General features: G+C 48.8%; 1 protein-coding gene across 1 annotated transcript in view; it reads left to right on the top strand.

Moving 5' to 3' along the window:
• CACNA1C (calcium voltage-gated channel subunit alpha1 C) overlaps window positions 1-16,161 on the top strand; it is a 205,855-nt gene that overhangs the window by 135,294 nt on the left and 54,400 nt on the right. Inside the window, exons 27-28 of the mRNA XM_039250015.1 lie at window positions 10,053-10,136; window positions 10,741-10,824. Of these exons, the coding sequence (XP_039105946.1) occupies window positions 10,053-10,136; window positions 10,741-10,824 (168 nt within the window). The remainder of the gene's footprint in view (window positions 1-10,052; window positions 10,137-10,740; window positions 10,825-16,161) is intronic.

The raw sequence follows: 16,161 nt of genomic DNA on the forward strand, positions 1-16,161 counted from the left end.
ATTGGATTCATGTCTTTGAGTCAGCATGCTGACTGCTTAAAAGAATGCACTGGTATGTGGCAAGAGGGAAGCAGGAGTCTGATCCTGGAAACATAGGTGACAGCAGTGGGGGACAGAGAACAGTAGGCAGAGTTTGTGACATTGCCCAATAGTGAAGAAGGTATGAAGGTGAGGACGAGGAATCAAGGAAGGTCAGGATAATCTTAGGAGGACTACCTGTTACCACCTTTATATCACTCCAGATGCTAACACAGTAGCACCTCGAACCTATCTGAGCTCTGGAACTATCACCTGCATAACAGCAAACCAAACTAGCCTCCACAGACAGCATGCCCTGGGAAAACTGAGTAACCCTGTATCCTTCCTCACAGAAATTATTCCAACCCCTTAATGACAGTTCTAACACCCTATGAGGAAACCTCCTTCAATTCTCACCTTCCCCAGGTCACCCCCAAGAACTTGCTAGAGAGGGAAGCAGAGATGGAAAGCCAAGGGAGTGACTTCTAATGCCTACAGAGCTGCCATCTGGAGTGGCATTCAGCAGGACCTAACATCACCACCTGAACTAGCAAACTCCTGCCTTCAGTGTAATGAGACAGGTTTCTTCCATGTGGGACTCAGAGCCTTTGATCAGGATGTGATCCAAGATTGCCCCAGGTTAAGACCCCAAGGAAAGGGGGAATCAACACTCACAGCCTTGTTTTTTGGTTTGTTTTGTTTCATTGGCGGGTTTTTTGATATGCCAATTAACATCTCCCAGAACTAGTGTTCCACAGAACACACTTTGGGGAATCTGCTGGGGCCCCACACTGATCTAAGGAGGCAAACCCATTGAGGGTTGAGTGGGTGGGGCCGAGGATGCTGGATGTCCTGCAGTGCAAGGAACAGTTCCACCCAAGGGAGACCTCCCCTGTGTGTCCTGTGAAAGCACTTGGGTAATGCTCATCTGAGGAACGCTATGGGTAAACCCTGAGACTCGGCATCCTCAGTGGCTGGTTAATGGCCAAGGTTCAGTGTAGATATAGAAGTATGAAAGGCTCTTGTACTGAATGACTTTCTATTCTCTCACCACCCTGGAAAATTCAACTTTAAAAGCCCCAAGAGTAAGCAATATTTCCTTTTAAAAGTTGTATAGTGACTTAGACATCCTTTCAGGCTGCTATCTTCTGTCCTTTTTGAACCAAAGCTGTCTTTCTGTAACAAATACTTTGTGATACTTCCTTAATTCTCCTTAAAGAAAATCAGAGGAGGGGCACCTGAGTGGCTCAGTCGGTTAAGCGTCCGACTTTGGCTCAGGTCACAGTCTCACAGTTCGTGGGTTTGAGCCCCGTATTGGGCTCTGTGCTGATAGCTCAGAGCCTGGAGCCTGCTTTGGATTCTGTGTCTTCCTGTCTCTCTGACCCTCCCCCACTCATGCTCTATCTTTGTCTCTCAAAAATAAATAAACACTAAAAAATTATTTTAAAAAAAGGAAAATCAGAGGAGGGCATTGTTGGGATGAGCACTGGGTATCATATGGAAACCAACTTGACAATAAACTATTTTAAAAAAACATATACTAAAAATAATTGCTTCTAAAAACTTCAAAAAAAGAAAATCAGAAACATAAATCTTTATGTATACAAAATTCACATCTATACACATAATATAGTATTTATATATTAAATGTAATTAATATTTATATATGTAAATTTTATATTACATGCATATATATAAACATATATATTAAATCCCTGAATTTTAATGTAATGGGAAAAGTCTGTATTTAGTAGAATTCATTCCACTCAAAAAGTAGAGGTCAGTGAAAGAGCAGTTATGAGACCTTAGAATAAAAACTTCAGTTATAACTGACAAGCCTTATTTGCATGTGGCACCCTACAGTGTCTCTCAAAAGTCATACAGGACACACCACAGTTCATTAGGCAGAACTGTCCCATGCATAGCAGGACATTTAGCATCCTTAGCCCACCCTCCTATTAGTAAATTTTGCCCCCTAAATCTTAGTGGTGCCCCCACAGATTCCCAAACACCCTCTAGAGAGTAGTGCACACCCCATAGTAAGAACCACTGCCTTAGGCTAAGGTAGGACTTCATTCAGCCTCTTATTTAATTCTCAAAATAATTGAAACCTGTTTATCCAAATTATCAAGAAACCAGTGTCTCCCACCAGTGGGGGAACCCCTCAATCCAGAAACTCCCCATATACGTATGTCTCATTCAAAGGAGGAGAAAGGGAAAGAGAAGGAAGGAGGCAGCAAAGGGGAGGGCATTTAACAGCTCCCCCAGCCTGGCCCCACCCGCTGGCCGCAGACTTCAGCAGAGTAAAGAGGCACCCGCTGCGTGGGGCATAGCTCCTGCCTGTTTCTTAGCAGCCTGATTGATGAGTTGGCATTACCCTGATTATTATTTATTTGTGGGATGTCCACGGGGTACCTGAAGCCAAACAGTACACACAGACAGCCACAAATGGGCTTTGTCAGGGAGGGGCCTCCCCACCCGCGGCTCTTGTACCTGGGGATTTGCATATTGTTGCAACATTGTGACAGGTTTCTTTCCTGCCTGGCGCTTGAGAGCTTAAAAGTCACTATGAATGATAAAAAATAATTATATGACTTGCATAAAGCCTTTGTGTGGGAAGGGTGGTATTAGCTATTACATTTAATTATTTAATGTAGGAAATCATTCACACTGTGTAAAGAAGCCCGGTGGAAAGTACACCGTGGTTCCCTTCCCCAGCCCTGCCACTGAGAAAAAACCAGAACACCCTGAGTCTGGGAGGGGATGAGGGATCCCCAGACCTGCCCCACCAGACCTGAGGCTCTGCTGGTGCTCCCGGCCACTGCAGGAAGGCCACGCGCAAGGCCACCCCAAGACTGCTCAGACCGCAGCAGGACAGGAGCCTTCGCAGCAACACAGCAACCAGTGGGCGCTGAACACGTCCCGTGTGAGCTCAGGCTGTCCTCACAGAGCCTCCGAGGGCTGCACAGGGATTGCTCCTGTTTCACAGAGAAGGAGGCAGAGGCTATGGGAACCTGCCTGCGCGGCTCAAGGTGCATCTCTGGAAACAGGGCAGGAGCTCATTTGGTTCACATTTCGGTCACTAAAGTGAGGTGCGGGTGCTGCCTCTCACAATTGCCCTTGGGTCACCCCTGCCCCTTCACCAAGGAGGGGTGAGCCCATTAGGCCAGGAAGGGCACGGAGGGGGCCTGTCAGATCTGGGCTTGGAGGGCCTTCCCTGCTGGGCTGGAAGAAAGAGGACTCAAGGCAGGCAGAACAGGGAGGCCTGTCACAGGTCCAAGTTCAGCCTCCTCGTTCACCCGCTCCCAACGCTGCCTGTTCTCTGCCTTCCCTTGTCCTTCAGAGAGTGTCCGTGGTGTTTCTTTGAACTGCAGGTTGCCTGCGTATATTGCAACATGTCTGCCCAGGGTGTCCCTGCCACAGGGACATGTCCATCCAGCACCTGGTCCTGGAGGAGACCTGGGCAGAAAGCAGCTCCATGGTAGCAGGAAGCAGCCCCTGGGACCCTGCAGCCGACCCGGGTGCCTGCTGAGGCACAGAAAGAACTTTCTGAGGTCCCCAAAAGGAACTTAGTCAATAACCCCCAGTTTTCATCTGTCCTCAGGGGGAAAGGGTGCAAGTGTCAGATCTATTCAATCTTGCGTAGTCCCAGGCATCTAGTAAGTGCTCATTATGTACTCCTAAGGTAAATAAATGAAAGAAGGCCTTTGAAACATTCCTGGGGAGGAAAAAACTTAATTTAAAAATATTGGAGACATCCAGTTCAGAGTATGCATTCCTCCAACAACGTCAAGGGCAGCCCCGTCATCACCACCCAGCTGGGGCCTCCTCTCCCCAGGGCCAAGGACCCAGTGCCTAACCCCAGCCCCCTGCCTGCACCTGCCCTTTGTGTCTGCTGTCCCCAGCTATACGTGCAGTGTGAGCCTCCAGGAGCCTCTGAATGAACACGTCACAGGGTAGGAGCTGACAGAGGAAGGCAGAATCCTCACTGCCTCCCAGGCTGCTGGGGCCCTGGAGCAGCTGCGTGCTCCAGTTACCACTTCACCATTAGACGCCACTAATCTCCATGATTACTGTTATGTCTAAATGACATCCTAACGCAATACAATTCATATTATCTCTGCTTGGTGTCAGTTACCATTGTGTTCCCTGATATTCCATGAGATCCACTCTTCCCACAGCCACTGTGCTGCCAGCCGCATTCAGTGCGTCTCCCTGGCTCATTTGCCCTCCCCCGTGCCCCAGTCCCATGACCCAAAACCCAGGAGAGACCAGTGCTGCTAAGGAACTGGGCACCTCCCCCCACCACAGCAGCGCCTCGGCTCAGCTTCCGGCCTCGTGTGCCTTCTCTTGAATGCTTGCTCACTGAAGCAGGGGCTCATGTTCTCTTTCAGGGACCCCTTCTCCTCGGGGAGGATGGTTCCTGGGAACCATGGTTGGCCTCTCCCTTCCATTTTAGGCCCTGCCTCCAGCAGGTGGCCTGACCCCTCCTCCAACTTTGTGTGGACTCCCGGCTTGCCCCTGAGATGCAGAGCTGCCAGAGACCCCGCCCGCCTCTGGGGGCTGTGCTGCCTCTCACACCCCCCTCCACTCACTCCTTCTTCCTTTCCTCTCTCCTTCTCTCCACTTCCCACTATCTGTGTGGCTTTTCCTCTCTCACACCTCTTCACGTCCCTCCCTCTGCCTCTTCCATCTACCTTTTGTGACCTTTCCTATCCGTGTCCTTCTCACCTTCTGCTTCTCACCTGATTCCTGCAGTTCCTTTGCTTCATCTCCGCCTCCTGCCAGCTGGGTTTTCCCTCCCTCTGACATCTTCCTTCCCTGGCCTTTCTCTGTCTCCATTCCAGCACCTCCACTGCTCAGCTCAGCTCAGGTCTCCCACACGGACATTGTGCCTGGCAACGCTCTCTGGGGCTCCGGTGTCCCTGGAAGTCAGCACCCCCAGACAGCCTGAAAGTCCAGGTCAGCTTCTGCATCGAGGCTGGGAAATTTTTCTCATCACCTCCTTTGTGTTCTTTTGCTTCACCATTAGAAGTAGATTCCGAAGATGCGCAGGCGGGAATAGAGAGGAGGGGAAAAAAGAAATGATGGCACCAAAATAACCCTTACCTCAAAATCCCTAAGAACATGCAGCATAATCCCAGAGTTTCTTGTGATACCTTCTCACCACCAACCTGTTTTAAAGCTTTTATTGCCTCTGGGGTCACAGAGGAGACCTCAGCTCTGGGCAGGGAAGGAGCTAAGAATCTAGAATTCAAAGGCACGTGCCTATAACCTCTGCAGCAGTCCTGCTATCTGGGATCAGAGGCAGAAAACACATGGCAGCCCATCTTCTCCTCTCAGCCCTCTAGGCAGAAGAACAAGGGCCTAGGTCTCCCCCAATACCGATAGTGGTTTCTAAGAACCTGGCAGTTAATTGTATACATGACCTTGAGTCGAACAAAATTGAGCCATGAGAACTTGCAAACTATCATCAGTCTTCAAATGGTACCGGCCATATTTCTTTCAAGATTCTCAAAAGACAGTCACACTACTCACTTGGGACTCAAGGTGGACAGAAAAGGCCCTAGATGCAGGCGAAAGGTAAGCTCACGATCCTAGAACCTTCGACTTCTTCCCGCATTCTTCCACACACCTGGGTTTTGCCTTCCCTTCTACTCAGTCCCAACCCCAAAAGTGAACTTGTGAATCCTGCTTAACGAGGAGAAGTAGATGAGTTTGAGTTAATCCTGACAGTCACCCATGCTCGTTTAGAGCTTACTTCAGGCCAGGCACAGGTCTAAGTGCTTTACATGCATTTTCTCACCTAATCCCCACGATAACCCTATAGTTTTCCCATTGTACACATGGGGAAACTGAGGTGCAGAGAGGTGAAGTTATTTGCTCAAGATAACCCAGCTAGTAAAGTGCCAGAAGTAGAGTTTGAACCAGCAGCCTACCTCCAGAGACCATGCTCTCTTTCGACTTAGAAGCTTCAATGATGGAGGTGAATCAGGGCACAGATCACCCAAAACAGAAGGAAATCCATGATTCTTGTGCACTCATAATGCATAATGTGATGTTTTGCAGCAATTTTTCCTTTCCAATAATGATTTGCTAATGCTAGTATGTTTGGTTTACATGTTGTTAGCCCACCTCAGCCAGTGAACGGGGGTGCAGCAGCACTTGGCAGAACAGGTCACACTGAGGGTATAAGCAACATCACAGGGGTGGCCACTTGGCAGCCTGAGTGGATGCACATGAGACCAGCCCCGGGAAGGCCAGAGGAGAGGCCCAACTTCCAAACGCAGAGGCTGGGATTTGAAAGGGGAAAACCCACTACATCTGCAGGATTTAAGGATGCCAAGGGAAAGCCTTCTATCCCCCCAAACACCGTCCTTTCTGGGTGATCAGCCCTGCTTGTCTCTGAGGAGTTGGACATTAAGAGGTTTGGTTTGCCATTTCAAGGAGAGCAAGGAAAACCCTCTCCCTAACCTTGCCTTCTCCCCTATTATTTGGGACCTCATCAACCAGGGAAGGAAGGAGTCACAGGTATAGCCTGGCTCCAGGTTAAACTGATTTCATAATAGAAAAAGTCTATGATTTTTCCCACTCTCCTTCTTCCATTACACCCACAAAATCTGTATTACCTGTGGTTTCCAGCAAATGAGGAGGTGGGCAAGACAGGTTTTGTGTGTGTGTGTGTGTGTGTGTGTGTGTGTGTGTGTGTGTGCGCGCGCGCGCGCAAGCGAGAGAGAGAGAGAGAGAGAGAGAGAGAGAGAGAATACTAAGCTCTTATACTCCAGAGAGTGCAGGGGGAAAAATATTCCTCCAGGCCCTGCCCACATAGGGGTTTGGCAGGCATCTAAATGGAGAAGATCACCTTGTTTCTGGGGATGAGTTTGGAACAGGTGGGAGGAAGGACTGGGGAGGGTGGGGGAGGAGGCGGGCCGAGGAAACGGAGAACTGAGAGCTGGATCTGAAACCATCTTCATGGTCCAGCTTGGAGACTTGACGGGCTTGTGGGCCAGAACAGTGGGAAGGTGGGTGGATGGACGAGTCAGGGTGAAAATCTGCCTCTTAAAGGGATCCTGCCACCCACCCCACCCCCAGACATGCTCCCTCACCCCTGCATTCTAGCTGTGTGTAAATCTCCTCGGGCAGAGTCCATGGTAGCCCTTGGCAATAAAGCAACTGGTTGGTCTCTGCAGCCAGTAGAGGCCCTGATGTGGGCCCACCAGGTATCTTGCCAGAGACAGAGGAGTCAATGAAAAGCCTCAGTAACACAGCCTGGTGAGGGCAGGGGTGAGGCGTGAGGTGTTCATCTTGAGAGGGCCCAGCCAGTGGAAGCTGGCCATGGAAGGTTGGGAGAGGACCGTGGTCAAGGAGGAATGGGCCAGAATGTGTTTGCCCTCCATCTGAATGCACACAAAGAAATCCTAGAGAAAGAGTGATGAGTGATGCCCAACTGGAGGTTGGCAGGATCCCTTTAAGTGTCAACCCATCCCCTGGTGCTCACCAGCTGACTAACCTGTGTGTTTATTCTGGCCTTTGCCCTACTCTCTGCTTTCCTTCCCTTTTCACCTCTCTCAGAGGCATTGCAGACCAGGCTGGCTGACCCATTTTGTTTCAGGTCTCTGGTGAACGAGAAGGCTCCAACTCCTCTTCCTTTCCTGAACGCTGAGCCCTCCTGCTTCCTCTCTCTCCTCTTGCCCAAATAATGTTTTGTTACTACCTTTTCTAGGCTAGATGCTGAACATTCCTGGACTCTGCTCTCGTTCCTGTTTCTCTCCTTTTTTCCTCAACCCTACCTCTCCTTCCCTTCTGAAATAGTTCTCCCCAAAAAGATGGTATTCCCATCTAGAGAGACTCTCCCAGTGTTTTCCAAATTCTAAAACACATGCATATTTATAGTTCATTTGGAGTCTTCACTCTTTACCTCCCTTCTTTCAAAATCTGTCTTCTCCCTTTGCCCTGTGAATTCTATCTAAGAACCTGGGAGGGAATTGGTTATTTCCTGCTCATAACATGTGACTTAAATGGGAGAGAACAGTCTCCTTCTGCCTCAAAGGCTCTAGTATATTCAGAAACTATTCTGGGAAACCAACAAGAAAGCCATGATTTCCAGCTGACCCTCACCTAACCCACGCCCTGGCCAACCTCTACTTCTCTAGTCTAGCTGTCCAAAGTCTCCGCGCTGGCGTTTCTGTTTTCTTTTGGCAGAAATGCCTGGGAACCAAGAGGCCCCTTTCCCTGTGACCTGACCTCCCACACTAAGAATAACAGCCCTAGGACAGCATGTCTTGTGATCCCTCTGGAAAGAGGGCATGGCTGGGAAGTGGGGAAGTTAAGGGAGCTGGATAGAGCCAGGACGATGGAAGAACAGACTCTTGGCTCTTACGAGTAAAATATCAAAAGGGAGAGTTGGCAGTCTTCAAGAGAACTGGGGAAAGAGATCTGGGAAACTCTCAGAGGACCCCTAATACTTTCATACTCACTCCCCAGCCTCTAGAATCCCATCTCTTGGAGGCTCCAACTAGTGGCTCAGAGAATAGGAAAATGCTGAACAAATGTGGTGCAGCCCTGTCTTGTCTCCTTTGCAGAACATTCTTTGAGAAACTGAAGAAGCAAATATAATGTCCTTTTTTAAAGAAGATAAATATCTTTAGTACTAGGTCCTTTCCTTTCCACCCCTGGGGAATATGACTGTCCTGTTCCTGGGGTTGCCTGAACTGTGCACATAGACCCCCATGTGGCCACAGAGCAGTACTTTCTAGACTCCTGCACCTCTCAGAGAGGCAGGTGGTCCAGACCCAAGACACCTGTCCACTCTGTGAAGAGTCCACCCTCCCAGGACCCCTAGACTCCTCTAGGACATCTGGGACAGCCTATCCTTGGGTTGACTCATCATCCAAAACCTCAAAATAGTCCTCAAAACCATTTCTTCCCTTATCCAAATATGGTGGAACACCAATGAAATCCATGCACACAGGGTGAAGTGGTGAAGTCTGGACACTAGCCCTCCCACTCTGTGCCATAATCTCCCTTCCATGGCACCACTGCCTCCAGTCCCTTCCTGCGAAGCCTGCGTCCCCATTCCCTCTGCCCAGACCACCCCTATCAATCCAGTTCTCAGGCTTTGATAATTTCATTCACTTTGGGTGACATTTGCATTTCAACAGGACCCTATATCAAACTGATAGTATTAGGAGAGGAAGCTGGGGGAGGTACATAGGAGATACCCTTGAAAGCACTGTTTAGGGCCCTATCTGACATTACTGAACTAGAAGACTGACCTGGACTCTGTCTCCTTTCAGTTACTAAAACCTGTGCCAGAACAGAGCTGTCCCTGGAAACACCAGGGCATGTCCAGTGCTGGAACAGGGGTGACCCTGATTCTAGCTTCATAGAGTCCAGCTTATTAGAGGTATTGTTTTCATGATGCAGTCCTCTCATTATTGCCAAGCTTTACATGAGTCACTGCTGAGCCCAGAGGAACATGGCCACCCTTCTGGACCACACTGCTGTGGTTTTCAGGGCCTTTGGAATTCCCAAATCATCCACAGGACCACAGTCCACTCATCTCAAGGGGACCACACACCTATGTCCCTCCTGCCTCCACCTGTGTCCCTCCCTGCCTGCAGACAAGCCCTTCTGATGGAGGAAAACTGGGGGCATAGGAGATGCTGAGTGGGGACTGAGAAGAGAGTCCAACCATGTCCCTGCACCATTGTGACTCCCACTGCCTGTCTCCATGTCCATTTCTGCCCCCCGTGGGAAGCAGAAAGAGCCTTTGTGCAGGAGGGTGGTGATGTGGGACAGACCTGGAGGAAGGGGGGCCATGTGACCATGGGAGGGTGGGGCAGGAAGGTTGGACCAGCCGCCTCCCAGCCACCTGCTTCCCTCTTGGGCTCCTGGCCACAGTCAAGGGCACTCACAACTCCAGCAGCAACACTCAGGTACCCGGACGGTGATTCTGATGGTGATGTTGCTCTGTTCTTGTCTGTCTAATATTCCTTTTTAATCCCCATCCTGCCTGCCCCTCCCTTATGTAGGGTTACTTTAGTGATCCCTGGAATGTTTTTGACTTCCTCATCGTAATTGGCAGCATAATTGACGTCATTCTCAGTGAAACTAATGTGAGTATGACTCTGCCCTCCCCAGGAAGCCTCCACCTTCCTCCTCTGCCTCCTCTGTTTCCCTTTCTGTCTCTCTTTCTTTCTCTTTACCTCCTTTTATTTGTTTGGTTTTTTAATTTCCTGTTTTTACCCCCCTCCAGTCATGCTTTTTATTGAACCTGCCGTCGTCTGTGGGGGAAAAAAAGTGGGAGCTTCTCCTCCTTTTTTTCTGCTTGTCCCAGCTCCGCCCCGCTGTGCCGGGCCCAGGAGCCCGGAGCTGAGCGGAGGGGCAGGCACAGGGGGCTGCCCGGCCCCCCTCCCAGGGTGGCCCCAGCCCAGCGGAACCTTTGAACTAACCCAGCTTTTGTCAGCCCTCTCCGCCCTGTGAGAACCAGGTTGCCCAGGTTTGAGCCGCCAGAACTGTAGAGTGGTAAGAGAGTATTTAATATGCCCACGTAACCTCTTTCTTTTCTCATTTTTTTTTCTCTTCTCTCCTTTCTTTCATGCTTTTTTTTTTTCATTTTTTCCTCTTCTTTTTTGTTTTGTTTTTCTCCTTTGTTGTTGGTTTTTTTTTTTTTTCTTCTCTTCTTTCTCTCTCTTTCCTCGGCTTCTCTGCCCCATGCAGCACTATTTCTGTGATGCATGGAATACATTTGACGCCTTGATTGTTGTGGGTAGCATTGTTGATATAGCAATCACCGAGGTAAACGTAAGTACATGGCGTCTGTACCTGACTGTCCGTGCCTGTTCTAACACTCATTTGTCGTTCCCCGGTTCATTTTTTTAATTCATTTTATTTTCTCCTCCCCACCTCCTTATTTTTTCATTTTGTTTATTTTATTTGTTCGTTTAAAGAATTTGTTTCCTGTTGCTTTATTTTGATTTTTTTTGTTGTTTTTTGCTTTTTTTAACTTTTGGAACGAGTTAGATCTCCCCTTTCCTTTTTTGATTGCTGCATCTTTTCTCTTTCCGTTTACAATCAGCCTGGCATGACTCACACTGTATAGGAGGATGCAGCTATGGGAACCAGAGAGTGCCAGAACAAAGGGGTATTTACCACTTCTGGGCCACTGCTGGGGCAGGGACCCAAGCCTCTCCTCACCCCCGCCTTCACCTCCAGACTGCTGCCTTACCCTGTCTCACCTTCCACTCCCATGGCACCTTGGAAAGGAGCTCCCTCAAGGTGGACCACCAAAGTTAAGGCTTGGACTTAGCCTGCCTTGTCAGCCCAGGGACCAGCCCATTACAGTCAGACTGCAAGGAAGGGCTCCATTGCCATTTTAACGTCAGCAGCCCCTGCAGGCAGCCCAGCCCCCCAGGCTCCTTTGGGGGAAAAGAGGCGAACTGGCCATGGCGGCCATGCTGGGACTCCTGCTCAGATCCCTCTTCTCTGGAGTGGCAATAGAGCCAGGCAGTTGGGTGATCCACCGGGAGCTCTTCCCAGGGGCCTTCCTTCCACAGCCTTTCCTTCCTCCTTCCTCGGCTGTGGAAGGGGACTCTGGATGAGCGTCTCACTCCCACATGAATCTGCCCCGAGCACTGACTCTTGCACTTACCTGGTTCTCTCCCACTCCCGACCCCCTCACAACCCAGCCCCTGGCTCCCTGGCCTCAGACAGAACCCCAGCCCCTGCCCACCCCCCAGGCCTCCTGCCACCTTCTCCTGAGTTGCCTCCTCCTATACAGTTCCTTCCAGTTCCTGCACATGTCTTTTTGTTACCTGGCATGTTGAAACCTTCTCTCTTTACCTATAGGCAAGCCCTCTTGCGGTTAGTCTTTAACATGTGTCGTTTAATTTTTCTGTTGTTTTTATTTTTCCTTAATTAAAAGACTTGGTAATGTTTGCACAAACCTTTGATGCACCGAACCATTGAATAACAGCACGGAGCAGACGCTGTAGAGTTTTGATCTAAGATGTTTGAAAGTACCCTACCAATTGCCACCATCTCCCTTCTCCATCCTTACCGCTCTACTCCATATTTTGCTCCCAATCAGTTGAACTGACATGTTATCATACCTGCCTGATTCCCCTGACTAGAAGCCCATCTGCTCCCCTTCCAGCAGATGGATATTGGGAGGAGCGTGTTAATGCTTTCCCTACATCCCCCTCCCATCAACCTCTTACAACCTCCCTGCTTACCCCATAGCTACAGATTCGATGGTCCCTCTGTTTCCGAAATCCCCCTGCGTCGTCTTTGTCTCATGATGTGTGTGTGTGTGTGCATGTGTGTGTGTGTGTGTGTGTGTGTGTACATATTCTCCCTAGGCTTCTCCATGAAATTGTCAGATCATTAAAAAAAAAATCCATCTTCCTACTCATGATCTGTGCCTCCCCTCCCCTCAACACCTCCCACAACCACCCTCACCACTCCTGAACACACTTCAGGCCTTTCAGGCTACACGAGCTCTAAATTATATCTCAGGTACTATTCAGGTCAATGAGTCACCCATGCATGTCTAAAGGCCAGCACCTTTGTGCTTGAAGCCTATGCCATACAGTGCTCTCAACTGACGGAACATGCAGGGAGAGAAATAGGGAAGAGAGAGCAGCCCTGCCTTCAGAGGGTTTTGTCTTTGACACAGTAGTGCAGCTCCATAAGATCTATGCCAAGGGACTGAGAGCTCCCCCGGATGCCAGGAGGACTCATTGCAGCCCCAGGGGGGGTACCTTTTAGTTCTCACTATTGGCAAGGCCTATATCACTCAACCTGCCATTTTTTCCCAAACTATTAGTGTTTTTAAATGAAAAACAAAGCAAAAAACGTTTGCTAGGGCATAAAATTTCTACAGAAAAAGTGGCTACGTTGGGGATACAGAAGGAGTGTGCAAGGCAAGAAAGGAGCATGAAATCATCGTGCAGACCCTTACATTTATATGATGATTTTCTACTTACGATTCACCTGTGCATTTATCTCAGGTAATTCATAAGTGCCCTGTGAACTTCACAGGCAAGAATTATTGCCCCAGTTTGCTGACTGTAATGATGCTGACAGAGAGACTTAAGCACCATTCAGAGCCACACAGCTGGATCTTAGTCTCTTGGTGTAGCCAGTTCACTGTGCCCTGGGCCAGAGCTCCTAACTCTTCACTCCAAGATGCCTTGAACAAACACACATATCTCACATAACCCCCTCATGTGTAGTCCCACTAGCCAGGATTTATTCAGCTCTTACATTGTGTAATTTTTAAGTCATCTTTTTTATTTATTTAAGTAATCTCTACACCCCACGTGGGGCTCGAACTCACAATCTTGCAATCAAGAGTTGTACACTCTCCTGACTGAGCCAAGAATTTATATTTTAATTTTATATTTTAAATAGCCATACAGGGTTTTTTTCCATTTTCTAAACAAGGAACTATGTGTCAGAACTCTAAACTGAGAGTCCTGATGTACCTCTGACTCCTCCAGCCTCCCTTCACCCCACACTGAGATTCGTCTCACTCCTCCAGATTGAGGAATTTGTTAAAAGTCATACTGAAGGGTTGTATGGGGATCAAACGGGGACAGTGTGTATAACGGACAGTGTGTATAAAGAGGAGGTGTCCAGAGACCCACACCACACAATTAACGGCTCTGAACAAAGAGAATAAATGTAACATCACCCAAAGCCCAAAGTCAGTCAGGAAGAGAGGGCCAGACATGAAGTCAAAAGCTCTTCCTGTAGAAGTTACCAAAATGCCCAAAGACTTCGTTTCCTCATCTGTCAAAGGAATATGATGATATTTACTGCAGTGTGTTTTGAGGCTGAAATAAGAGCATCTATTTTAAAACTGTATGTAACTGTAAAGCACCACTGAGTGGGAGAGACGATGGCACCCAAGTAAATGACATTTTTTCCAAAGCCCCTACTGGAAGAGCTGGCAAGGCCTAGTCTCCAACCAGTTATATCTAAGTATAACTTACTACCCACAGACACTGCAAGGGCCCTATTTCCTGGGTATGCTTAAACTCTGGAACATGCTGGACAGATGCAGCCAGATGAAAGGAAGCACCGTGTAACTGAGCACCGCCCACAACTCAAGCCTCCATAGGCCTCCTCCACAGCATGGTCCTGGCAGGAACCTGATCTCAGGTAGCAGCCAGTGCTGTGGATGACAAACGAGCAATGATGTATAGTCTCAGAGGTAGGTCCCTCCACCACGTGGTTCTGCCTTCACGTCACAGGCAGCTTATGGGTCTGGACGCTCCATGGCATGAGGAAGTTCACAGCACCCAGGGCGGTTTCCCTGGGTGCCGCTCTAGGCCCTCCTGGAATTTTCTAGCCATATTGTCCTCACAAAGCATCCGTTCCCAGTCATATGTTCTATTTGGTGCTTTACAGTTACATAGAGTTTTAAATCCACACATTTAGCCTAAGAGGAATCCATGAGGGTTTTTCACCTATCATTCATCATCTTTGACTTTTTTAAAACTACAGAGATCAGCTCTTGTTTCCCTCACCAAATCCCTTATTTATCCTAAATGCCCTCAAATACTCCCTACATTTATACTTATGTCCCCACGAATGCTGTCTCTTTCCTCCTTGCCTTTACTACATAGGCCATGGTGCCCTTCCCTCTCAGGAAATGAGTTTTCCACCAATCCCAGGAGTCATCATTCATTCACTTCACTGTATTTAGAGTCTCACCTTCTGTGTGTCAGGCACTATTTTAGGCACCTAGGATACATCAGTGGGCAAAACAAAGCCCGTTGCTCATGAGCTGGCATTCCAGGATCAGGAATATTAATCAGACAGTGAGCAGAGCCGTAAGTACAGAAAAGAAGAATATCATACAGTGTATGAAATGATAAGTACTTTGGAAAAAACTGTGCCAAGTTAGGGGATCAGAGGTGCTGGGGAACAGTGAAGGCGGGTGCTGTCTTAAATAAGATGGGCTTCACTGAGGAGGGGATGTCTGAACAAAGCAAACATGTGAAGGAGGTGCAGAGCTACCCATGCGGATACCTGGGGGAAGAGCTTTCTAACAGGAGGAGCTGCCCCTGTGGCTGGTACAGAGTGAACAGGGGAGAAGAAGAAACAGAGGATTGGACAGGGGACCAGATTTTGGCTTTTATGCTGAGCAAGAAGGGAAGACACTAGTGCCTTTGAGAAAAGCTGTCCATGATTTGACTTACATTTCCAAAGGACCACCTTACTGTCTATAGGAGTTGAGAGTGGAACCCCAAACAATGCTGAGAAGGTAAACACAGTAATCCAGGTGGAAGGTGATGGCAGCTGGCGACAAAGCAGTAGCAATAGAAGTGGTAAAAAAAAAAAAAAATGGTCAGATTCTCAATCTGTTTTGAAAATAGAACAGTATCTCCTGACAGACTGGATGTGGGTGTGGGAGAAAGAGGCATCCAGGACAGCTGGGGGATTTGGGCCTCAGCAGTGGGAGGATGGAGTCGGTATCAACTGGGAAAGACAGCAGGTGAAGCATGCCTGCATGAGAAAGGCAGGAGCTCTGTGTAGACATCAGTAGAGATGTCAGGTAGACAGTTGGGCACAGGGTCTGGGGCCAGGACGTGGATTCAATGGCACGTAGATGCTATTCAAAGCCGTGACAGTGGTGAAGAGCACCAAGAGAGGGAGAAAGGCACAGGAAAGACAAGGACTGAGCTGGAGCCTCTGGCATGAAGAGGGTGCTCACAGCCACTCTGGTTGAATTTCTGTTCCCTCTGGAAGATGCCTGTGAACAAACACCAGACGTTACTAGAGGTAAATCGTGAGTCCCTACTTTGTCTAATTCCACTTTCTGCTGAGTTCCCCAGGCACCAGCCATTGCCCCTTTCCTCCCTGTTGAGTTACCTTGTTCTCTGTCTCAGGCCCCTTCCTCTGTGTGCCCTATGAGAGCAGACTGCAACAGCGCATCCCTCTGGGACTACGTTATTTCTTGGGTCTGAAATTGTATTTTCCGGAGGGAAAGCCAAAGAGGTAACCCCTGTGATTGTTCATGGAAGTCCCCAGAGCATCAAAAACTGCTCCCTAAATGCCCAGACTGGAATCAGCTTGGGTGCCTAGGACAACAGCCTTGTCCAACACTCCTTTTCCAATCTGCCTTTTAAA

Source organism: Hyaena hyaena, unplaced genomic scaffold (assembly GCF_003009895.1).
Source record: "Hyaena hyaena isolate Hyena2069 unplaced genomic scaffold, ASM300989v1 scaffold_368, whole genome shotgun sequence".
Taxonomy (NCBI): Eukaryota; Metazoa; Chordata; class Mammalia; order Carnivora; family Hyaenidae; genus Hyaena; species Hyaena hyaena.